The 21,761-nt window shown below is 39.4% G+C and overlaps 1 protein-coding gene across 1 annotated transcript in view; it reads left to right on the top strand.

The window, feature by feature from the left end:
- Positions 1–671: 671 nt before the first annotated feature.
- Positions 672–21,761, top strand: part of TMEM135 (transmembrane protein 135) — a 159,484-nt gene continuing 138,394 nt past the window's right edge. The window contains exons 1-3 of the mRNA XM_041483686.1: positions 672–943; positions 11,014–11,141; positions 16,544–16,636. Of these exons, the coding sequence (XP_041339620.1) occupies positions 803–943; positions 11,014–11,141; positions 16,544–16,636 (362 nt within the window). The 5' untranslated portion in view covers positions 672–802. The remainder of the gene's footprint in view (positions 944–11,013; positions 11,142–16,543; positions 16,637–21,761) is intronic.

Below are 21,761 nucleotides of genomic sequence, written 5' to 3'. Positions count from 1 at the left end.
ACTCTAACCACAGGAGACAGACTTCTAAGTGTGTGAGGAGGCCACACCAATTAAGACAGGAAGCAGTGTTTGACATTATCCAGGGGCTCAGGAGAAGAGGGATGACATGAAAACCGGAGGGAACAGGGCTGCACGGGTGGAGCGAGCTGAAGGAGATGTCGCCGCAGTCACAGGCGGCGAGCGAACTGCGACATGACCTTTAATTCTGAGCTCCTCGCCCTGCACTGAAACCTCCCCTCACCACCGCGACGGGAATCAGCCGAGTCGTGCGAGCGGCTCTCGCCGCAGGCATCCCACAATCCGTACGGCTGCGACCCCACCAAGTACAGAAACACAGCTTCGTGCAGGCACAAAAGTGCCCGTGCCGCCACGGGTGCGTGACAGGACACGGGACGCACAGAGCGGGGACACACGAAGGGGACACACGCGGGACACAGGGGACACATCGGAGACGGGCGCGGGACACACAGACAGGACGCCCAAGGGCACGGGGGACACTCAGACGGGGGACACACAGACGGAGGACACACAGACGGAGGACACACGCACACACAGAGGGGACACGCATGCCCTCAGCGTCGCCTCGCGCCGCCGGCCCCCCCCTACCCCCGCTCCGGCGGCTCGCGCCACCCCCGGCCCCGGCCGCTCCCCGGCGGCCGCGGATTAGCGGCTGTGCCCGCGAGTAACCCCGGCGCGCGCAGCGCCCCGCGCGACCTCTTCCCCCGGCACCGGCGGTGACGCGGCGGCCGCGCGCGCCCCGCGCCCCCTCCCGTCCCCTCCCCTCCGCGCGCGCGCTGCAAAGATGGCGGCCCTGAGCAAGTCCATCCCCCACAACTGCTACGAGATCGGGCACACCTGGCACCCGAAGTGCTCCTGGGCTGTGCTGCACGTCACCCAGAGCGCCCTGGCAGAGTCCCTCCGCATCTACGGCACCCTCTACCTGGTGGGTGTGTGAGTGTGTATGTGCGGCAGCCCGGCCTAAGGGGGGGCCTGGCCTGGGACGACAAGGGCAGGAGGGGTGTCAGAGAGGGGGGAGCCTGGCCTTGGTTTTGGGGGGATACTAGGGCGCAGGGGGGAGCCTGGCCAGGAGTGGAATGGGGCTATAAAGGACGTGGTGGGAGCCTGGCCTGAGCGGAGGGGGAAGGGCATAGGGCTGTTTTTGGGGAGGGCACAAGCGGTGCCATGGCGAGGGGCGTCTGGCTTGGGGTGGCAGGGAAGGACATAAGGCATATTGAGGAAAGGAAGCTCGTCTGGGGTGGGGGAAGAGGGTTATGGTCGGAGGCAAAAGGCAGGAGACAAGTCAAGGGGCAGCCTGACCCTGGAGTGAAGGGAAAGAATCGTAAATAGTATGGTTTGGTGTGGAGTCTGGTGCTGGGGAGGAGAGGGATGGTGGTGGGGCCGTTTGGTGAAAGGGCTGCAGGGTTGTGTGGTGGGGAGAACCCGGTGTTTGGCGGGGGAAAGGCATGGCAGGGAGAATATGTTGAATCTGGGCCAAGTAGGGCAGAGGAAAGACATAGGGGGTGGTGGCATCTGGAGGCATAACATACTGTGACAGGATTGGTGCTGGTGGGTAGAGGGGCATGGACACATGCCTGAACATCGTATTTTTGTCGTTTTCCAATACCTGTGGTACCTGAATAAAAAGCCTTAGTGTTTGCCTGGGAGGCTGGCATTGTGTCTTTGGCAGTAGCAAGTGTAATGCACGTGTGTTGGTGACACCTTCATAATCAGTGCTTTAAGATCAAGGAGATTCCATTGCATAATGAAGCAAGGCTAAAAAAAATTATGAAGGCTGAAGGAGTCTGACTATTTAGAGAGTATCCTACAGGTGAGGTATCTCAGTGTGAGAGTGCAATTAGGCTTGGTTATATCACCTCAGTTGCAGCTGGCACGTTTCCAGCAAATTAGGGTGTAGATAGAGGAGCTGGGATGTGTTTGCATCACCTGTGTCAACATACCCTTGAAGCCAATCTAAGTTGGAATCGCTGCAGGGGAGCGCTTCTGTCCCCACCTCCCTGCTTCTGCCGTAGTGGTACCCGGGGAATGAGGAGGGAGCTGGCCACCAAGCTGCCCCCAAGCTGGCGTGACAGAAAGAAGCACAAGCCATTGAGTCTGCACCAGTGGTGGTGCAACAAAATTATTGAGCTATGTAATAAAGAGAAGGAAAGGAGCGGGATGGCAGCATCCTGACATAATTTGGTTTAGCTCCCGTTGAAGGGTTTCTTCAGTGAAAATTGTGATGACATCCATTTGTATGATAAAACAGTAATGTAGCAGTGTGAACCTAAGGAGCTGTCCTGTCTGACAGTGAACATTTTCACTCTGAACTGCCACAGACAGGAGTGGCAGCTGGTGGGAGCATACAGTGAGCTGTATAATGAAACTAATACAGACAACATTCTCTCTTCTCCTCTGCCTTTAGCCAGTACTATTTTCTTTGTGTCTGTTTTCTGTCTGGTTTGCTCTGTAGGAGCATAAATACTTGTACCAGCAGAGCATGGTTCTGAAGTGATCCATGAGAGGTGTAGTGGTGATTTTTCAGGTCTGGCTAAATTAAGCAACTTAAACAGTTCTGTAATTAAATCAAAAATCCCCATCAGCCAAACCTGGTAAAGAGATTTCCTGCTCATAGCTCTGTTATGGTTCACTCAGTTGTGCAGTCACGGGTTAGGGAGAAAGCTCCCGCTTTTTATTTCTTTGAAAAGAAAAACAAACCACAAAATGGTTTCCTGACCTGTTTTGCATTGTGACCCCATAAACAGTTACATCTTGTCACAAACCCAAAGTGAGGTGGGAACCTTCTCAACCAATGTCCTGCTATATTGTAATTGTCACTTTTTGCACTGTCTTCTTTGCAGTTTAGTTTAGTTTCTCGTAGGTTTTTATTGATAGTGTTTAACTTGATCTGCCAGAGTAATCTAAAGCTGAGCTGCTCTCAGATCCTGTCTAAAGAGAGAGGAAGCATTTGCCAGTCTCTGCTCCCAGACACATAACTGTACCTTTTCTTTGTGTGATTCTGGACCTCATCTCTCCATGAGCTAACCCAGAGATTACTTACCCTGCTTTTAGCTGGGTCATTTTCATATGCAGTAATGAATTGAATTGGATTATTGAGCAGGATTTGATGAGCACCAGAACCAGTGTAAGGTAAAGAGGAAAAGGGTGCAATGTGGGCTGCAGAGGAGGAAGCAGAAGCTTTGCAAGTTAAATAGCCTGGCAGGGAAAGAACAGTCTTGAATTAAGAGAGTCATCACAGAATTCATTCTTTGGTGGACTTACAGCTGTGCTTGAAAACCTTTTAACTGTAAATGAAATACCACAGTTGTACAGCAGACATGTTCAGGTTCACATAAGAAGATGCACTTAAGTTATTTTGTCTTTATAGTTATATCAGTGTGTGTTCAAAATGTTTCTGGCAGTACTTAGTCCTGGTTCTTTGTAGAGCTCAGCAACAAAAAATGCACTTCATTTTTCTATGTCAAGCCTGTAAAATGGCTTCTGATTGTTCCTCCTTTTGCTACAAGCTAATAACTAAGGAAAGGAGATGAAAGAGTTTCCTTTCACAAAGGTTGTGTAGAAATGAATGAATAGATGACAATAAATAACCAAAGGTTGTTCTCTGAGAGAACGTGGTTAGGGACAGTTACAATTTAGAGTGCAAAGTCATAACAGCTTCACCCCACATCTCTTAAATGTTTTGTTTCTCCTTGGTCTGTGGGAGACTGATGGAGCTGAATTAAGTGGCATTAGTAAGTGAAATATTGGCTGTCAGTAAGTGACTATATAGTCTTTGCTTTTAAGTAGTGCTGTACTTTTTGTTTAGTTGTTTGTTTCTTTTCCTTCTCTTTTTAGTAATTGTGCTTGAGTATTTTTTTTGTTGGAAAAAAATATAGCCTTGAGACACCATACTTGCACTGTCTTTATTTTTGCTCCAGTACAAATTGATTGCTTTAGTGAAAATGGGCTTCACATCTAAATTGAATTGTCCCTCCCCATATGAAGTGGCTGACAGGAATGCCTGTTTTGTAATTAAGACTGCTTGTGTTTCCACAAACTGAATGTCTCCATATGCAAATCTTATGAGACCCACTTAAAAAAAAAAAAGTTGCTTAGCATCTATACCTGCAGAAGAATCCCTAAACAGTCTTTCATAAACCTTGTAATTATGCTTTATGAAAACTATTTGCCTTGATATCTTGAAGCTTCAATGAAGAAGTCCTTCCTCAGAACTTGGTGTGTTTTGTTCCATCTATACTTTGTTTTTACATTAGTCAAAGCTAAACAAAATGGGAAAGTGTCACCTTGTATTTTCAAAGCTGGAGAAGTCAGACTTCTAGAAATTGACATAGGTGAGGAGAAGAAAATGATTTAACGGTAAATTGCATGAAGCTGAGAAAAGGCTGGAATACTGGCTTTGAGTTGTCTCAGCTTCCATTTCCCAAGATTCTGTTGATTTCACATGGGTGAAATGCTATTCATCACATATATTAGAGCAAAGTCTTCTTTTCCTGGGGGTTTGTACGTTTTAGACATTTGTTTGCTGATAGTGCACAGTAGTAGTGCTCAGTCATTTGTATGAAGGCTTTGTAGTGTATCAGAGATAATCTGATCAGGTAACATTTTCACCTAATCTGAATAAGGTAAAAAATGTTTGTTTGCTACTTTGTGGTAGCAACTCTAGAACTCATTCTTCTAACCATTTGCCTGTGGGATGGCAAGAGTCAGTCATGCCATTTACCTTTCCTTTCTCTTAGTCTGATTGTCTACTCTCTTCACCTAATTTAAGACAGGCTTCCAACCTGACTTCTGTCCTGCCCTTTTCCCTTTCAAACACAGGTCTTCCTCTCCCCACCTGCATCTCCCGCCCTTCCTTCCCAGCATGAACCCCTTCCTCCCCTATATCTGCTGTCCTTCCTTCCTGCTGCTAAAGGGCACAGCCAGAGCACAGCTTGAGCACTGGCCCAAGCTGACTCTTGGCTTACTCCTGGCTCTGACTCCAGACACCTCTCCCACACAGATCTGCTGGCATTGAGCATAGGAGCAGCAGGCCTAGTGCAGGGTGGGTGCCAGCGGATCTGTTTCAGATGTCCTCTGCACTGAGGGGTGGTTCAGCCAACTCTTCAGAGCAGAAGTAACCAGAGTCTGTTGCTCCAGTACCTCCAGTACAGATTTTAATGATCCTCAGCACTTGCCCTATTTTATTGATTTTTTTCTTTCTTAATCTCTTCGCATACTCTTTTCATGTCCATTTTCTTACTTTTGATTCTCATGTGGGTTGCACTTCTAATATTTCTTCATACTTGTGCCATATCTGCTTCTTCCTATGCCTAGAATAATCTTCAGGTTTTTAGATGCCAGTTGCTTCTTTCTCTTTCTGTGTCAGAAAGGGGTTTTTTTCTACTTAGGATCCCAGTGCTGTTGTCTTCCTGAGCCCTGTTTGACCCACCAATAACTGCATTCTGTATCTTAATCTCCATTTTTTACTCTGTAACCTCTCTAGGAAGAGGATAGCATTGGGTATCATATTGTTAGAGACACAAATGCTATCAGCTGTTGTATAAATATGAAGTGCTTTTCCTTGCTCTGCAATATCAGTGGGAGGGACATTGGTACAAGTACAGCATGGGCCAGGGAGCTGCAGTGCAAGGTGTGTCAGCTGGCAGGTCACTTCACAGGGAAATCACTGTTTGGCTGGAGGTAACAACAGCAAGAACAGCTCTTACTGTACTAGTGAATTATTTTGAAAATGGTTATAGGTGAGACAGAATCACCAGCCAAAGATCAAGCTGAAGTGTGAGTCTCACATCACTTTCCTGGCTGTACATTGCTGTAGGATTGGGCCAGAGGTTGTTCCCAAGGATGGATGGTGCACATTGGCTGTGTTGCTGCTGCTTCATGTTTGCTTTGCATGCAGCTTCCCTTGGGAGAGCTGTTTGACCTGGTCCTGAGCAAAGGTAGGGAGCCAGCTAACACTAAAGTGGATCCTCTCTTGTCTGCCAGCATAGATAGAGTTGTCATATATCATCTTTCTGAGGTGTGCAAGAAGGCTGCACTGCCCAGACTGTATTCTGAAATACTCTGGAATTGCTGGGTATATTAAAATGTGATTTTTCCTTTTTGTGCTGCAAACCATTGTGTGTTTAGAAGTAGGGTGGGGAGACTAGGGAGAATGATAGTGTTACTGTGGAATATGCTTCTGGATGCCAGCTTGGATCTCTGGGTTAGACTGTCAGTAATCTCTATTTTGTCTGATTCAGTACCTAGAGTTACTGTGATGGTGGTATGTGATTGCCTTCTTTTGGGTATCTGTTCATCTTAGTACTGTGCAGTGTCCTGTGTTTCTCTGCTATATTATGAATGACGTGTAGGTCACTGTCTTCTTGCCTTTAGATTCTTCTGGAAGCTGGGTTAAATAGGAGTAAAATTAGCCTAGATGTTACTAAAGTAAGAATCTGTGACTTCTTCATTCCAGGCTGCGGTCATTCCACTCTGTTCAGGTGGTTTTCAAGTCATGCTATAAAAATTCTTTCATAAATTGAAAATAAACAAAAATAATCTTTTGCTGAGATATGCTGAGAATTTAAAAAGAATCATATAATGAATTCAGGTGAACTGAAAAATTTATGCTCAAAGATGCAAGGGGTAACCAGGCACCTGTATCACGGTACTGTTGGAAATGAGGGAAAGTCTCAGCCTTGACTGACTGAGCAAAGATCTTGGTAAAGACACTACAAATACTGAGAACTAGCAGGGACTGTTTATCAAGGAATAAATCTGTTCTCTTAAGTTGGTACAGCTTTACTGTAGAGTGCAAGAATTTCAGGGTAGGAGGATAATCCTTGAAAATTATGCTGAGTTGGACATTTTAAGGAGAATGAAATTCAGTCTCTAACTCATTTCAATAGAAGGAAAACAAATACTAAAGATAAGTTGTCATGGAATGAGAGTGATTCCAGGCTTGAAGGTAATTTAGATGTCATTCAAAGAATGTGTGAGTACTGTTTGTTTCTTTTTTTTTAGTTGATTGGGTGATATGGAAAATTTTAAAAAATTCAAATCAAAACAACCCACTGATGGTGATCCTCATATAGCATCTTGCATGAGACAGGGCAACTCAGAGAGCAGGAGGCACACATTCTTCTTCCTCAGAGTACTGCAGGAGCTGAATTATGAAATTAAACAATGTGGAAGCCAGGTTTTTGATATGAATTAAACAATGTGGAACCCAGGTTTTGTAATCTGTGAAATCAGGAAGGGATGAGCTAAATAAGGAAAAACAAATCTGAGTGTTTCAGAGGACACATGAGAAAGAAGTTGCTTATTTGAGCAAGTCTTTCAAAACCCAAGTGTTACCTGAGGGCATTTTGAGATTCAGTTACTCCAAAGAGCTTAAAAATAATTTTTATAAAACAAAGGAGTAATGTTGTTGTAAAATTTGTAAAAAATTGCAAAAGATTCTAAAAGGACATATAAATAACTGAATACAATTTTTAAAGAAATCTAACATGTATTTGTAGCTCTGCCCGCCACTTGAGTAATCTGAAGTATTTTCTTAACTGTTTTAAATACTGGAGATTGCTTTGCTTCTAGCGTGTGACTTAATTTATAAATTTTTCCTTGGGTTTTTAATGACTTGCATCATATGGATTATATAAACCATGTGCACAGTTGTGTTGGTAATCTCTAAATTTGCATTTTAAAGGTGCCTCAACATGTCAGATAGTTGTGCTTATAAATGCTGTTGAACTCTGCTTTCGTAAGGATTTGGCTAAGTGTCTGCATATTTCTGTAGGGTTTTTTAAAATTCTTTTTTTCTTTTCCTCTTTTTCTTTAATAAAAGTTTGTTATGGTGTGGTGGATTTCAGCTGGATGTTGTGAAGGAATGAGAGATGGTGCTACTTGTTTCCATTTTCCATCAGTCAGTGTAGTATGTGTTGTTTAATTTTGATGGAGGGGTAGTCCTTGAAGTCATACACTTTGTACAAACTTAGGACATGGTTAAGGAGGGAGGAGGGAGAGACAAAAATGTTGTACGCAGGACAGCAGAATTGGCAGAAAGCCTGTGGTGTTTTTAGCCTGCTATGTAACCTGTCCAACTGTACGTTGGTCAGCCAATTAGTACTTCAATTAAGTCAAACTATCCTTTGTGTGCAGTGCCTCTTGTGGAATCCATAGTTCAGGGATACAGGTGAGGATTAAGGATACTGGAGGTGAAGCTGAGGTTATTGTGGTTGGATGATGAATACTTGTAGGTGTTACATGACACATCATGAAAATAATCAGGCTTGGCTGGTGCCTCACATAATGTTTGGGTTTGAGTCTTGTGTTCCTTTTCTGCTGGAACAGCAATTGCCTAGCTGTAATCTTGTAGTAGACTGTGTAGCTGTGGTTTAGGGATGGCATTGGAATTGTGTATATTCTTTCCATGGTTAGGATGCATTAAAAGAATTCTGATTTTTTTAGATCTATGGGGCTTAGCATTTGTGTATAAAGACTAAATTATAAAAGAAAAAGGACTTGGGTAATGATATTCCGCAAATTGAGGTATCCTGAAACTGGTGGACTGAGTTTTTTATAATTACATTTTTTGTGTTGGAGAGTCAAAATGCAGTTGTGTGAATTCTACAGTTAATGCTAGAAAATATTGTTTTCTGTCTGTTTATTAATACTGACCAGGTTTTTTTCAATGCATCTGTTAGCATCGTTATGGAGATTCTTTTGCCAAGGAAGTACCTACTGGATGTCCTGATGCCCTCTTCTTCCATTCTTTCTGCTATTGGCATCCACTGCTAAGCCTTGACCTGTGCATTTATTGTAAGAATTTGGTTTTCATCACAGAGTTCTCCCAGCTGATTTGAGTGAAGTGTATCCCAGTGGGAGCCATGAACTGCTGCATTCTGACATCAGATTTCGTAATCTTTCTGCACTTGAATAATACTTTTCTGAAATGTGTGGCACTGATAGGGACAACAGAATGGTATCCTGAAATATCTGGCTTTTTTTCCATGTAATCACATCACTGGTAGTAGAAAAGTAGAGCTCTATCGTCTGCTCTTGCCTGCTTTCAGCCTTACACAATATTTAGCTTTGTTGATGTCCTAATCAAGCAGTTAGAAAATTTAAGCTTTTATAAGATTTTTTTTTTTCTGAAGCTCTATTGCTCTCACACATATTTCTCTTTCAATTAGTGTGAACAATTTTCATTGCAATGGTTTGTGTGTTATTGTTTCTGGCTCTTTTCTGTTTTTCATTTGGGAGTAGCATAGTAAAGAGAAGGCAGAGCAGAAATTTACATTACTGGAGACATTACAGAAATAAATTTTGGAATTTGATTTGACATTAATTTATACGATACCAATCTTTCCATGTTGCACTTCTTACACTTTGGTGTGAGGGAGCAAGGCTTCACACTTTGGTATAAGGGCTGTGTTCTTAAAAAATGGTTATTTTGTTCCAATGTTCATGTCCTTCCTACAATATGCTAGAAATAGCTGAGTGGGTAGCAACCAGTTATCTGGCATTTAGACTACATTAAGACTTTCCTTCAGCAGAAAAATTATCTGGATTGCATTATTGCCTAATCCACTATGCTCAAAGCAGTCTTGACACTTGATTAAGTAATGTGTAAATCTGTTTTCAGAGGTCTGTTCATGCATGGATTTCTTCTTAATCCTTAGTTCAAGCTTCATTTTGGAAAGAAGATTTTGGCAGAACTTTCCAAACTAACATGGTTAGTTTTAGTAGAATCCTGAGCCCATTTCTGATTCTAAAACATCTACTTGCTATTCAGAGGGCAATGCTTGGGAAGACTACCTCCCTCTCACAACCAAGACTTTGAGATGTGCTGTGTGGAAGTACGGATTTGACAGGATCTCTCTCTTTCTTCTCATCAGTACTAGCAATATGAAGCTTGCTCTGTTTGGAACTTCTCTAAGCATTGACCAAAAACTCAGTCCAGTTTTGATAGTCTCTGGGAGATCAGTGCAGCTGAAGATAATAATGCTTGTAGAATGAAAAATTGTCTCATGTTACACTCAAAGTGTACTTTCCTGGAGTTGTAAGAGCACACAGGCTGGAGGGACCTTAGGTGGCCCTGAGGTGCTTGAGGACTTTTCTAGTTAAGTTTCAAGGGTCTCCAGCGATGGAGAGTTCACAATCATTTTCAGCAACCTCCTCCAATATTCAGCCACCCTCAAATGAAAACTTGTTTTTCTTTAGGTGTAACCAGAGTTTCCCATACTTGAGCTTGTCTGTTGCCTCTTGTAGCCCTGGGTACCTCTGAGGCAAGCGTGGTTTGCTACATCTTCCTGTTACCTAATTGCAGAATTTCTGTAGCCTAAGAAAATTTGAGGACCTTTACTGTTTGAGTCATTAAATAAACTATTCTTTATAATACCTGGGACATACATTAAATGGAACAAAAAGAATATTCTTTAGATTGAGCCTGTTTTCTGCTATAGGCAGTTTTTTAGGTAATATACCAATTTTGTGAAATGTGTCAGGAATGTGTTGTTTTCCCAGGAGATGGTGAACATTTTTTGAGGACTTACAGTTATTTAATTGGAATAGAAAACCTTTAAAAATACATCACAACTTCAGAGACACTCTGTAAGGCGTGTGTTTGGATTACTTTTGTGATAGTCTGACCATAATTATGTGATTGTCCAGTTGTCTTAAAGATAGAACTCTGTAGATATATCAACATCTTAAAAGTTTTGATATCTGGCAGACAATGTTTCTGACAATTACGGCCAACGTTAGCAAGGTAATAAAATTCCTCCTATACTTCTTATTTCATATTGCTTGATGTATTTCCTGGTATAAATATTGTAACGTGTAGAACAAGTTCAAAGCAAATCTTTGTGGTATTGTCCATAAAGTTTAATAGGCTTTGTTTTACTACTTAAGTGGGCATGCCTCATTTTCCCTTCTTCTATTTCTTTACCATGTGCAAAAAGTGCCTAACTGAATTAACGTTTGTCCTCCATTTTTTTTTCTTCCCTTCTCCCTTAGATTGCAGCTATTCTTAGGAAACGAAAACTTGACTATTATTTGTACAAACTGCTGCCTGAGATCTTGCAGTCAACTTCCTTTCTGACAGCAAATGGGACCTTGTATATTGCTTGCTTTTGCATTCTAAGGTTGGTATACTATCCTAAAAATGAAATGTAATGAAGCTATTTTTGTGCAACTTTTCAATTTGTATAATAATATTTCTCTTTAATTGGCTTGTTTGTAATGCTTTGAAATAAGAAAGCTACAGCAATCATCTTGATTTCTGATTTTACCATTTGAATATGAAACTTTGCTTTTTAAAAATGACTTTATTCTCATTTTTGTAGTCTTCTAAATGAGTAAACAAGTCAAAGTATCCACTTTGCTTCTTTTTCTCTGTTTTACAGATTCAAAATACATTGTTGCTGGAAATGAAAATAAATTCTAGAGGGGAATTAAAAAGGCCTAATCTTTCTTTCCTAGAAATAATTGACGTAGTTTGATACTGGTTTCTATTTTCCTCATGCAGAAGCTGTGGTAACTTTTAATTATATTGAACTTTATCCAGCCATCCAAGTTTGTACTTTTCCTTATGATCATAAATGAAGGAAATCCCAGCACGGCCTCTGGGATTCTGTAAGATACAGACTTGTTCTGAAAAATGAGCATAAAAAGCACCTCTGTATTCTGTTTCCAGCATATATTTCAAGAAACTATCAGGATAGCCAAAAACTAAAAGTTGTTTTTTTATTAATAGATTATGCATTTATTGTAAGAGATGTTACACATAGACATGTAAAGCCCACAGTAACTATGAATGTTTGGAAGTTAACTCACAGCATACTCACCAGCCCCTCTAAAAGATAAACCCCTTATGCCCTAGTTCTAAATTTGTTTAGAGGCCTCTCAACTTTCCTTCAAAGGTGGAGGAGAAGGCAGAGAAGAAGAGGAGCTGGCTGAGGAGCCATGGAATGCTTTTCAAGTAAATAATTCTCAGAGTTCAAAGTGAATCTCTAAGTAATGAGCTCTAAAGAATATGATGTTTTCTAGCAATTTAGGTTGTATTAATATTGATTTATCTTTATTCCTCTGAACTACAGAGTGCTGTTCCTTATTCTGCCATGTATTTGCCTGTAAATCCGCAGTGCTTTATTCCAATGCTGTAGTTAAATGTTATTCTCTAAATTAAGCTGGTAAGTTTTAAGTTGTATGGTTTTCAGCAGTTCCTCTTACAGAGGATATTAACCATCTAGCAGATCTGTGACCGTTCCTGTGCTGGTCAGTGAAGTAGGTAAGAGATTAGTGTCTTACTCTGGCATAGCATCACTTTCACTGTGAGCATAGCAGTTTAAGCTGTTCTGACCTCCAGAACAGCATGGCCAGATGCAGGCTGGGTAATGGAAATGCTGCCTAGTCCAGGTGCCCTCCAAGTCCCCTTGAAGCATTGTTTGGGTTGACCTAGGTCAGAACCATGTAAAGGACAATTCCAATGATTAAATGTGACAGGAAACACATGTAAGTGCTTACCCTGCCATTCATACAGTTGTGCTGCACAGTATCCAACCAACATCTTGGTAGGTGTACATGCTTTTTCTCTTGCAAAGGGATGCCCCTGAGGAGTAAACAGGTGCAGCAGAATCCTTGCTGGCAGTCTCTGTGCACTGCCCACCACTTGCAATTGCAGGACTTGAAACTAAAAAGTTGTTGGCTAGAGTGCTGATTGAAACTGGGGAACTGAAATCACTAATAGAGGCAAAACAAGTGTTTAAGGCAGCCATGGTCATGGTGCCTGTTGAAGTACATGAATGTCCAGATATAGTGAGAATTTTGCAGCTTTTCTGTCCAAAATGAAATTCAGAGCCTCGGCAATTGAGCTATTAAATTACATTTCAGAAAACAATGGGTAACATGATTGTTATTCATGTTATGTATCAGAGAAGAAATACTTTCCAAACTTGTATCCTTTGAAGAATGGGTACATTCCTGGTGATGATCTACTTGGTGCATTTTCCATGTATTCCCAGGTGCCTGTGATAAGAACACTTGCTAGGACTCTCAAGAAGAAAGGTCCTCTGTCTTCCAGGAATTAGTAAATTATAAGGAAGTAGTTAATATATGTGAAACAAAACAAGGCATAAAGAATTGGTTTGCATAGTAGAAAGAAGTTGCCAGTGAAGTTCCTGTTATGTCCTTTGTTTTGGGAATACCTAAGAAATCTGGAAGAGGGACTGAACACTAGTATGAGAGATTGTGTAAGATTATTTAGGGTACAGAAATCTAAAACTGACTGTCGTCAATTTCAGAAAGATCTGTTGATTAAAATCTCTTAGGAAATTTGACAGAGAAAAGTGCACAGTAAAAAAGCAGATCTGTCCTTACTCAGGGACGGGCTTTAAACTGGCTGCTATTTATCAGGAGGGTGTTTGAGGATCATTATGTGTAGGTTCTTTGAACAGGTCACTTCAGCACTTGAATATGGTCAAGGAGCTGACTGAGTAGTGTTTGGAGAAAAAAAAGAGACTGCACCAGGAAGCTGAATTGAGTACATGACACCTTTACAAACTGAGCTCTGTATACCTTTTTAAGAGTTTGTCCTAAGATCATAATGTTGAAAAGTCATTCACTTGAAATGTACTTAATATCTTGTATTTAATATACTTGTCTTGCAGCTTGAGTCATATAAGCTTGCTTCTCTCACCTGCTCTTGGGTGGTTGATGGAGGATGGAAATGTCAGCCTTCAGTCCTTTATTTTTAACCAGTTTGTGTCTTTTTTAATGTTTATGTTTTCTTAATGTTTTGATTGAAGTTGTATTCTTCTTTGAACTTACTGCTGTGTGATACAGTGTACTTCCTTCAGTGGCCCCTGAGAGCAAGAGTAAGGGTATGTGATTATCTAGGCCAGAAGCATTTTAAACCATCAAAGAAATACCAGTACCTCTGTTTCTGCATAATTAGCCTGTGTATTTCTGGAGTTGATATGCAACCATGAAAAGAGATTTTTCACAGTTTGAGGCTGTGAAGATCTAGATGCTCTCCACCTGGTTCTAGATAGTGATGAGAGATTGGATGTGATAGATTTGTAGTATAGGATATATGCTACAGTTTTTGTATCTGTTTTTGCTTCAGAGGTGTATTATAGCAGCAGCAGTAACTCAGAATTGTCCAGCAAGCCCTGTGCAGTTGATTGTTCTTGACATCCTGCAGTTCTAGACCAAAGCAATGGAGTAAGGGTTTATAGCTGGACATGTTAACTCATATTTACGGTAGTTTCTTCATTTCAGCTAGGAAAAACTACCAAAATTGAAACTGATGAAAATACTCTTAAGGATGTAAAACTTTAGGCAAGAATGGGGAATATAAAATAATTGCAGTCTGTTTAATACTCTTATCATTTCACAGGTGGGTAAAATTCCAAAAATATCTAAGTCCAATGTCAGCAATGACTTAGGCAGTGGGTAGATGTTCTTGTTTTAGAAAAGATTGCCAAGGTAACTTGACTGGCTTTCTTTTAGCTCCTATTTTTTTTGTGTGGTGAATTAGGGTCTATGTACAGGCTGCTCTGTTGGCAGAGCAGTGAGAGTGATGATCTCTGTTAAGGATGTGTGACAGTCCAGCTGGGAATTGTAATCTCTTCCACTGGTGAGATCCAGCAGACTACATCTGTCTGGGCTGCAGATGGAAGTGCTGGGTTCCTGTGTTGACAGGCATTGCATCTGTTAAATGAAAGGTGTGATTTTTAGGGTTGTGGTTCAATTACATGTAAAACCTCACAAAAACATGGTTGCATTAGTCTATCAACTAGAGTAATTAAGTTTGTCCATGTACAGCTTGTAGATTAAGGAATTAGGTGCTTGACCTGAAAGAGCTCCTCGTTCTTACTCCAGTTTCTATCCATAGAACATGTGAAAATAACCATGCAAGTAATAACAAAATCTAATTTTCATTTACTTTAGTAGAAGTTTAAATGTTTCAGTTAGTGACTGTACATTTTTATTTCCACTGAACTTTATTATGTAAAATGTGTTACTGTTGTTTCCGAAATCTTGTCAAACCAAACATCCAAGCATTTGTAAAAGGATTCTAAACCATGCCAAAAGAACAAATTACTGTTTCTTTCCCACAGAAAAGGCATTTGTTCTGTTACTTAGCAGGTGTGTCTGGTAAGATGTGTTCATACTTATTAAGATGCTTAAAATGACTTCCCTGAAACTTCATACAGTAATTACTTTCTGAGAGAGTCCTAATAATGAACTTTAGCTCCTGCAGCATTTGGCATTGTCATCCTGAGAAATTATCCTTTTGCAGCCGTGGGAATGAGCAGTGTGTGTAATTGCCATTACATCACTTGCTGCTGATACACTGGCTCTCTTTTCACTTACGAACATAAGCTGGCATTGCTCGCTGTAATGTTATTTTTGCAGAAGTATGAGATGAGGCTGCTCATGCCTTTGACAGCAAGAATGAGAGTGAGCTAATCAGGTGGTGTTGATTAATTATCTTTGTTCTGTCTTCTGTGTCAACATGAAATTTTGTCTAAGAAAGTGTCCTCTTCTACCATGTATGTGTTTGCCATTTTGTTGGTTTATTTTGTTTGCTGTGTTTTTAGAAGGGTAGACTCCATTGTAATCCTTTGTTTTCTCACTGATAATGCTTGTCATCTGAGCAGCATTGGTATAATTGAAGTATGTTTATTATCATGCTACCAAATGTCACAACTCTGACTCTTGTTTGCCTATGATTGGTCTGAATAAGTTTGACGGTGCAGACCAAACATGGTGGGTGACATTGTGTCTGGCATGCAGTTTGGCTTTCTTCCTTTAATAATGACCAATTTATAGAAAGATTTTCTTAGATATTGCCATTTGTGTAACTTTTTAAAAAATTCTTATTGTTGAAGGAATTTTAGTAGTTGAAATTGTTTGAACTCTAAAAGAAGTCCAGATCCAGCAGCCAAAAATGAGAGCCTTTCCAGCTTAGTAGTACTGGAAATTCACTGTTGCTTCCACTTGTAATGTAGAGACTGACTCCTTGGCTTACTGTAAATGTACTTTCCTGTTTTTAGCATCAGTGGATTGTCTGTGTGGAGTGTGGCATGTATTATAATTATTTGATTTGATTTCTGTCTCACCTGAGTGCATTGCTGTGTTCCACAAGGCAGATCTTCCTGAACATCCTACTTGTATTTGGACAAGTAGCAAAGAGATCAGTGGCTATAAGGTCTTTTAGGAGATTTTTTTGTAATTAGTGTCTGCAACTTTTCAAAAATGTGTATTGGAAGACACCAATTTCCTGGAAGAAAAGTAGCCACTTAAATGAAATTAATACATTGATGAAATCTTTCAGGAATTTATTTATGAATCACTTTGGGAATTCCTCTGAGAATTATCCAACTGTAAAAATACAACAATTAGTGTTTATTAGTAAGTATAGATTAATGTAAGAAGACAAAATTAATACATCATTTGTAATTTTATAACACAGATAAAATACAGTGTGGTGCATGAATGTTCCATTTGCATGTAATATGTGTCTAAATTACTTTTTCAGGAAGATACTTGGAAAATTCTACTTTTGGTCTCCTGGCTTTGGTGCAGCTTTACCTGCTTCTTACATGGCTATTCTCATTGAAAGGAAAAGCAGGTAGGGTTTGTGTTTATGGATTTTCAGCTTAATATAATAATGTTTCTTGTTTTGGTTGTTTGATGATTGACATTTGACAGTTCAGTGGCCTTATTTCAGAGTGCTGGAAATACAGTTCATCTGAAATAATGTTGTTTTGCAACTTTAAATTTAAATCTAGAAAGCTATGGTGAAAAAACGCTTTACAAACATTCAGTTTCAAGTTTGTGGTTTGTTTTGTTTAATGAGCAGTTGCATTGCTCAGTATTTCCTGATAAAGCTTGGTTTATCAGGGCTTCCTAATGAAACTATGGTTTTGTTCTTGTTTGTTTTTTAAAATATAATTTGAGCAATGTTTGTAATTAGTCACAGAGAAGAGAATGCTGATGATTTGAATTAAGAATGGGACATTAGTTAAGATGGAGGAATGACAGGATGTTGTGGGGAAAACCATGGGTTGAAATAATTCAGATTGGATTAAATGTAGTGGTTCAGAAAGCAAAGCCTTTCACTTAAGGAGAGGTGCTGAAGTTCATCTGTCAGAGGTAAGTTCATTATGAAAGTATTAAGAGGGGGAAGAAAACTCTAAGTAATCCAAGGATAGCCCAAAGCTGCCATTTGTTATGTGCCCAGGAAGATGGCAGATGAAATCCCGGCTTGGCAGGTTTTATTGTTGGAAATCCAACTCAACTTATGTCGGTAGCTTGTATAAATAGTGTCAGTTACAATACTTTCTTAATTTTCTGTGGAGTGAGATGCTTTAGACATCTAGTTAGTAAGTTTAATTTAAAGAAGAGAAGGTAAAAGAAGGGTAAAGTAAAGGATTACTCTTTTTAAAAAGATAGTGAAGGAGGTACTAGAGGTGGTGTGAATGCACTTTTGATTACTGTGGATGTCTGAAACTTCCTTAAGCAGTCATGTAAAACTAATGGCAAATGTGTATCATTGTGTTGTTGACTCACTGTCAGGCCCCATTCCTGAAATTCAGCTGTGGAGTAAGCAAATCTCATGCGAAGTTCTATGTATGTCAAAGTTCTATCCTTTTAAAAGAGAGCCATTGTTTTTGAAGATTTAGGACGTGTAAGAGTTTCTGGAAGTATGGGAGCACTTCTAAATCACTTTCTTTAGTGTAATTATAGAGAAAATAATCACAATCAAGTTACCAAATAATCATAATCAAGTTACCAAATAAGTTAATTATCTTTTTCATAATATCTTTTTTTTTCTCTCTAGCTGACTGATTTTCATCTTGAAGTAATTACTTTTTAGAGATTGGATACATTTTAGTAGAACTTTATCTAGATACTTAAACTCCAGCCCTGCTGTTGGTATCAGAGTATCATTTTGGGGTGAGAGCAAATGTATTTTCTGCCTTTTATCAGTTTGTTTGAACTCTAAACTTTTCCTACAAACTTGTTACAATGTGAAGCTTTTCTGTGCCAGACTTCTGATATTTCTAGGTAACATTAAACAGGAAGAAATCAAGCTGGTTGTCAGTCTGTGACCTTCTTGTACCTTTCAGAATATTTGTGAGTGGAGAGTTGAAACTGCTTATGAGACCAAACCTGTACAAGGTTGTCGTATTACAGCAAAGCAACTATGAGAAAGTTGCAAAGCTACACTTTTTAAGAGTAACAAAAAAAGTAGGCAAACAAATTTTATGTTAAATGGGCTTTTCTAGACTTGTTTGTGGCAATGTATGGAAGCTCTGACATGTTAACAGGATTTTATTTAGGATCTGAAACTTCAAGGAAATGAAAGTTGAAATAGACTGTCATTTCCACATACTAGAAATAGTATGTGGAAATGACACAAGTATATTGGTACAACACGTATGCAGTGAATGATGCTAGAATACTTAATTTCTGTAGGGTTATTCCCCTTTCTGTCAGAATCCATGATGTGTGACCTAGAGATATTTTGCCTAAAAATTCACATTATTAGTGAAAATGTGGGGTCATTGTTCTTAATGAAAGAAATTGCTAAAAGATGTCAAGAGGTATCTGAAAGTTAAGGGTTTTTTTAAATACAAAGTTGTTTGGTATGTTCTCATACCAAAGTTATGTATAATGTGCAAAATGCTGCTGCTGACAGTGAAATATGACTTTCTGATTTCACATCTGTTTGCCTGTTAGCTTCTGTTACAGGCAAAATCAAATTTTAATAGACTCACAGTCCCTTAGGAAACTGATGTTTCACATGGAGACACAGGGGCATTTTCAGTTATCTGCTGAGCAGCTTAGAACAAATTGTAGTGAAAAATCAGGGAAGTGGGAAAAAGTCCTGATTTGAGTTCATAAACCTATCTGTCGCCCTTCAAATTGCTACTAGCAGCTGGCAGCAACATTGAACTTAATCACTTAATCTGTTCCCAAGTGGATACCCTATTTTAAGTACCTCACTGGCATTTTCTTGTGCAGTGTCCTTGTCAGTCCTGAACTTGGGAACTGCAGGCTTATAAATCAGATTTTCTTCCAAGTGTTGCTGTTCATGTGTGCCAGCCTTGTAGTATGTAATTCATATGGAAGAATGGGAAAAAGAGATTGATAGATTGGTTAGGTGCATTATAATCCTGAGGAGGAACATGTTTTCCAATGTGTTACAGAATTAGTTTGATTGTAGATTTTGTCTGTGTTATATGTAATTACAGATTTGCAGGACACTGGTGATGTGGAGGGGAGGTGACATTGCATAGAATCTTCAAACAGACTCAGGAAATGCTCTGCACTGTATTATGCTCCTACAGGTCTATAAAGATATAAATGGCACATTAATATGTCCATGTGTGTTCTATGTGGTGACCATAAAATAAGTTTTCCTGTCTATGAAAACTAGTTTATCAGGATCTGTGGAAAGGCCAAGGAATAAAAACACTTCTTAACTTTTCTTTTATATGTATCCATAAATGTTCTGTCAGATTATTGAAAGAGAACTGGTCACATTATTATAATTAAGTAATGTTTTGATAAAAATTGTTTCTTAGATAAGAGTTGGATTTGGATACATAAACATGGAGATTATGAATCTGCACATTGCAAACACATATTCTATGCCTTTTGTCCCTTACCCCAGTAGGAGGAACTCAGAATTTCTCCCTTTTTCTAGAGCTCTCAAGCTTTGTGGATTGCCTTTTAGGGTTAGGAGGAAGCATTTTTACTGGCTCTAATTTGTTTTAATTGTCAATATTTTAGGCATTCTTTATGTTTATATTGTCATAATAGCTATGATGATATAATAATAAGCAAGCAAGCTTCTAATAGGTGCAGTTGCATCATTATGCTTCAAAGAATATAATGTTCTTTGCAGTTTCACCTGTTTTATATCTTCTATTAAAGAAATGTGTGCAATTGTTTCATCACAGTTTTGTAGTATTAGACATTAAAGGCTGTCTTAATGTCTCCTCAAAAATAGAGATTATTCAGATCCTTTAATTTCATTGAGCTTCCTTAGGAAATCATTGCATTCATTTTATTAACCTTTGAATGGAGTTAACCATACAATTCATGTTAGTTCCTACAGGTGTTATTGCCAACTGGTGATAAGAAGCAATTTTATTTATAATTTTTAAAAAAGCATATTTTGGCTTCTGTTTGTAATTCCAAGTTACAGTCTCCTGTAATTTCTTTCAGCATCTATTAAATGATATCACCAAGAATTGAACATACAGTAAGGAGGAGATATGCAGCTTGGAGTGAAAGACATGGCACTGACTCATTCTAGAAGTACTGAAACTGTTAGAAAGCAGGGAAGTAACTGAATATACTTGTTAAAATTGTTGTGAATCAAGCTGTTGAAATGTGATTTGAGACTTGGCTGAAGCCAGCCTGTTACTGGAAATCTGATTAGAGCAGTTGTACCTTGCTGACTTCTAAGACAAAAAAGTACCATAGCTTGGTGGAGAACCTGTATTTAAGTCCTCTGTGATTACTTTATAGGAAAAAATTGTGTTCTCTTTAACTGCTTTGTAAATGTGCTGATATTTCAAAACCATTTTAAATTGTGTTTTGCTAGTAGCTAAATGGCAAACTTCATTTTATTGGAAGTATATTCTTGCTCAAGAAATCATGTATTAAGGAATTTCAAGAACTATAAAGCTTTAAGAGGGACGCAATTCCAATTTTAACTAAATTAATTGTCTTGTTGCCTGGCTGTTTTGGATTTTTTCCCCCCTGCCTTTTGTAACTAATGCTGGAGAAAGTTTAACTACAGCCACCTAAAATTTCTGTGGCATTTGTGAAGGGACACTTCTGGGGCTGCCCCTGCTCCCCCCTTAGGCTGCATTAATGTTTACATACTGGCTGTTAACGTTATAGCGGCGCCTGTCTCGTCGCTGCAGTTACGACTCTGTCACTGGTGGTATTATAAAACTTGAGATTTAGGACTTTTATAATTTGGTTGTAAAATCTTGCTCTGGGCAAGTATTTGTAATATGCTTTTAGTTGAAAACTTTGGGTGTTTTTCATAACAAAAAAAAATCAGTATGCTGGACTCTTAAAAAAATATTTAAAGCATATGCATTTAAAAAGTAAAGCACTGCAACAGTGTGTGTTATAGAGGAGATCTATAGTTGCACACACATACATGTAGTGTTTTTGGAAACAAAAGTATTCCTATGCATTGCTTGGAAAAGTGACAGAAACATTTGTGTGAGAACAGTGTGGAATTTTTACAGTGTATGTTTGTTCTGATGAAACTTTCAGTGCTGTTAGGATTATTTGCTTGCCATAACTGCCATTAGTCTAACACAGTATAAAGGAGGCATATGGCAGTAATCATTAAAAATATACACTGTAAAGAAATACATGAATTTTGTAACTTGTAACATTCAAATACAAATTTGTTGATATATATTTCTTTATAGAAGTGTAGTATATTTAGACTTGAGGTGACAATCTCCTTTCTCAGAAATGTTTTGTGGTTATTCAATTTGACGTGTTTTAGGGAAACAGATAAATCACCATTTTGATGGGGTGAGTAATCAAAACAAGTGAAAAAACTCTTTTAACACAGCAAGTGTTTTTGCAAGCTTTAGTCATACTTGCTACAGGTAAGAAATTGAGAAAGCAAGCTATGTTGAGGGGTAGTTCTTTATATATTCTTTGCATTGTAGTGAAAAAACTCTGGAGTTTGGATCACTGACATGAGT

The sequence above is a fragment of the Pyrgilauda ruficollis genome, unplaced genomic scaffold (genome assembly GCF_017590135.1).
Source record: "Pyrgilauda ruficollis isolate IOZ18807 unplaced genomic scaffold, ASM1759013v1 scaffold60, whole genome shotgun sequence".
Classification (NCBI taxonomy): Eukaryota; Metazoa; Chordata; class Aves; order Passeriformes; family Passeridae; genus Pyrgilauda; species Pyrgilauda ruficollis.
The sequence above is the reverse complement of the archived record's forward strand: the minus strand, read 5'-3'. Positions and strand labels throughout refer to the sequence as shown.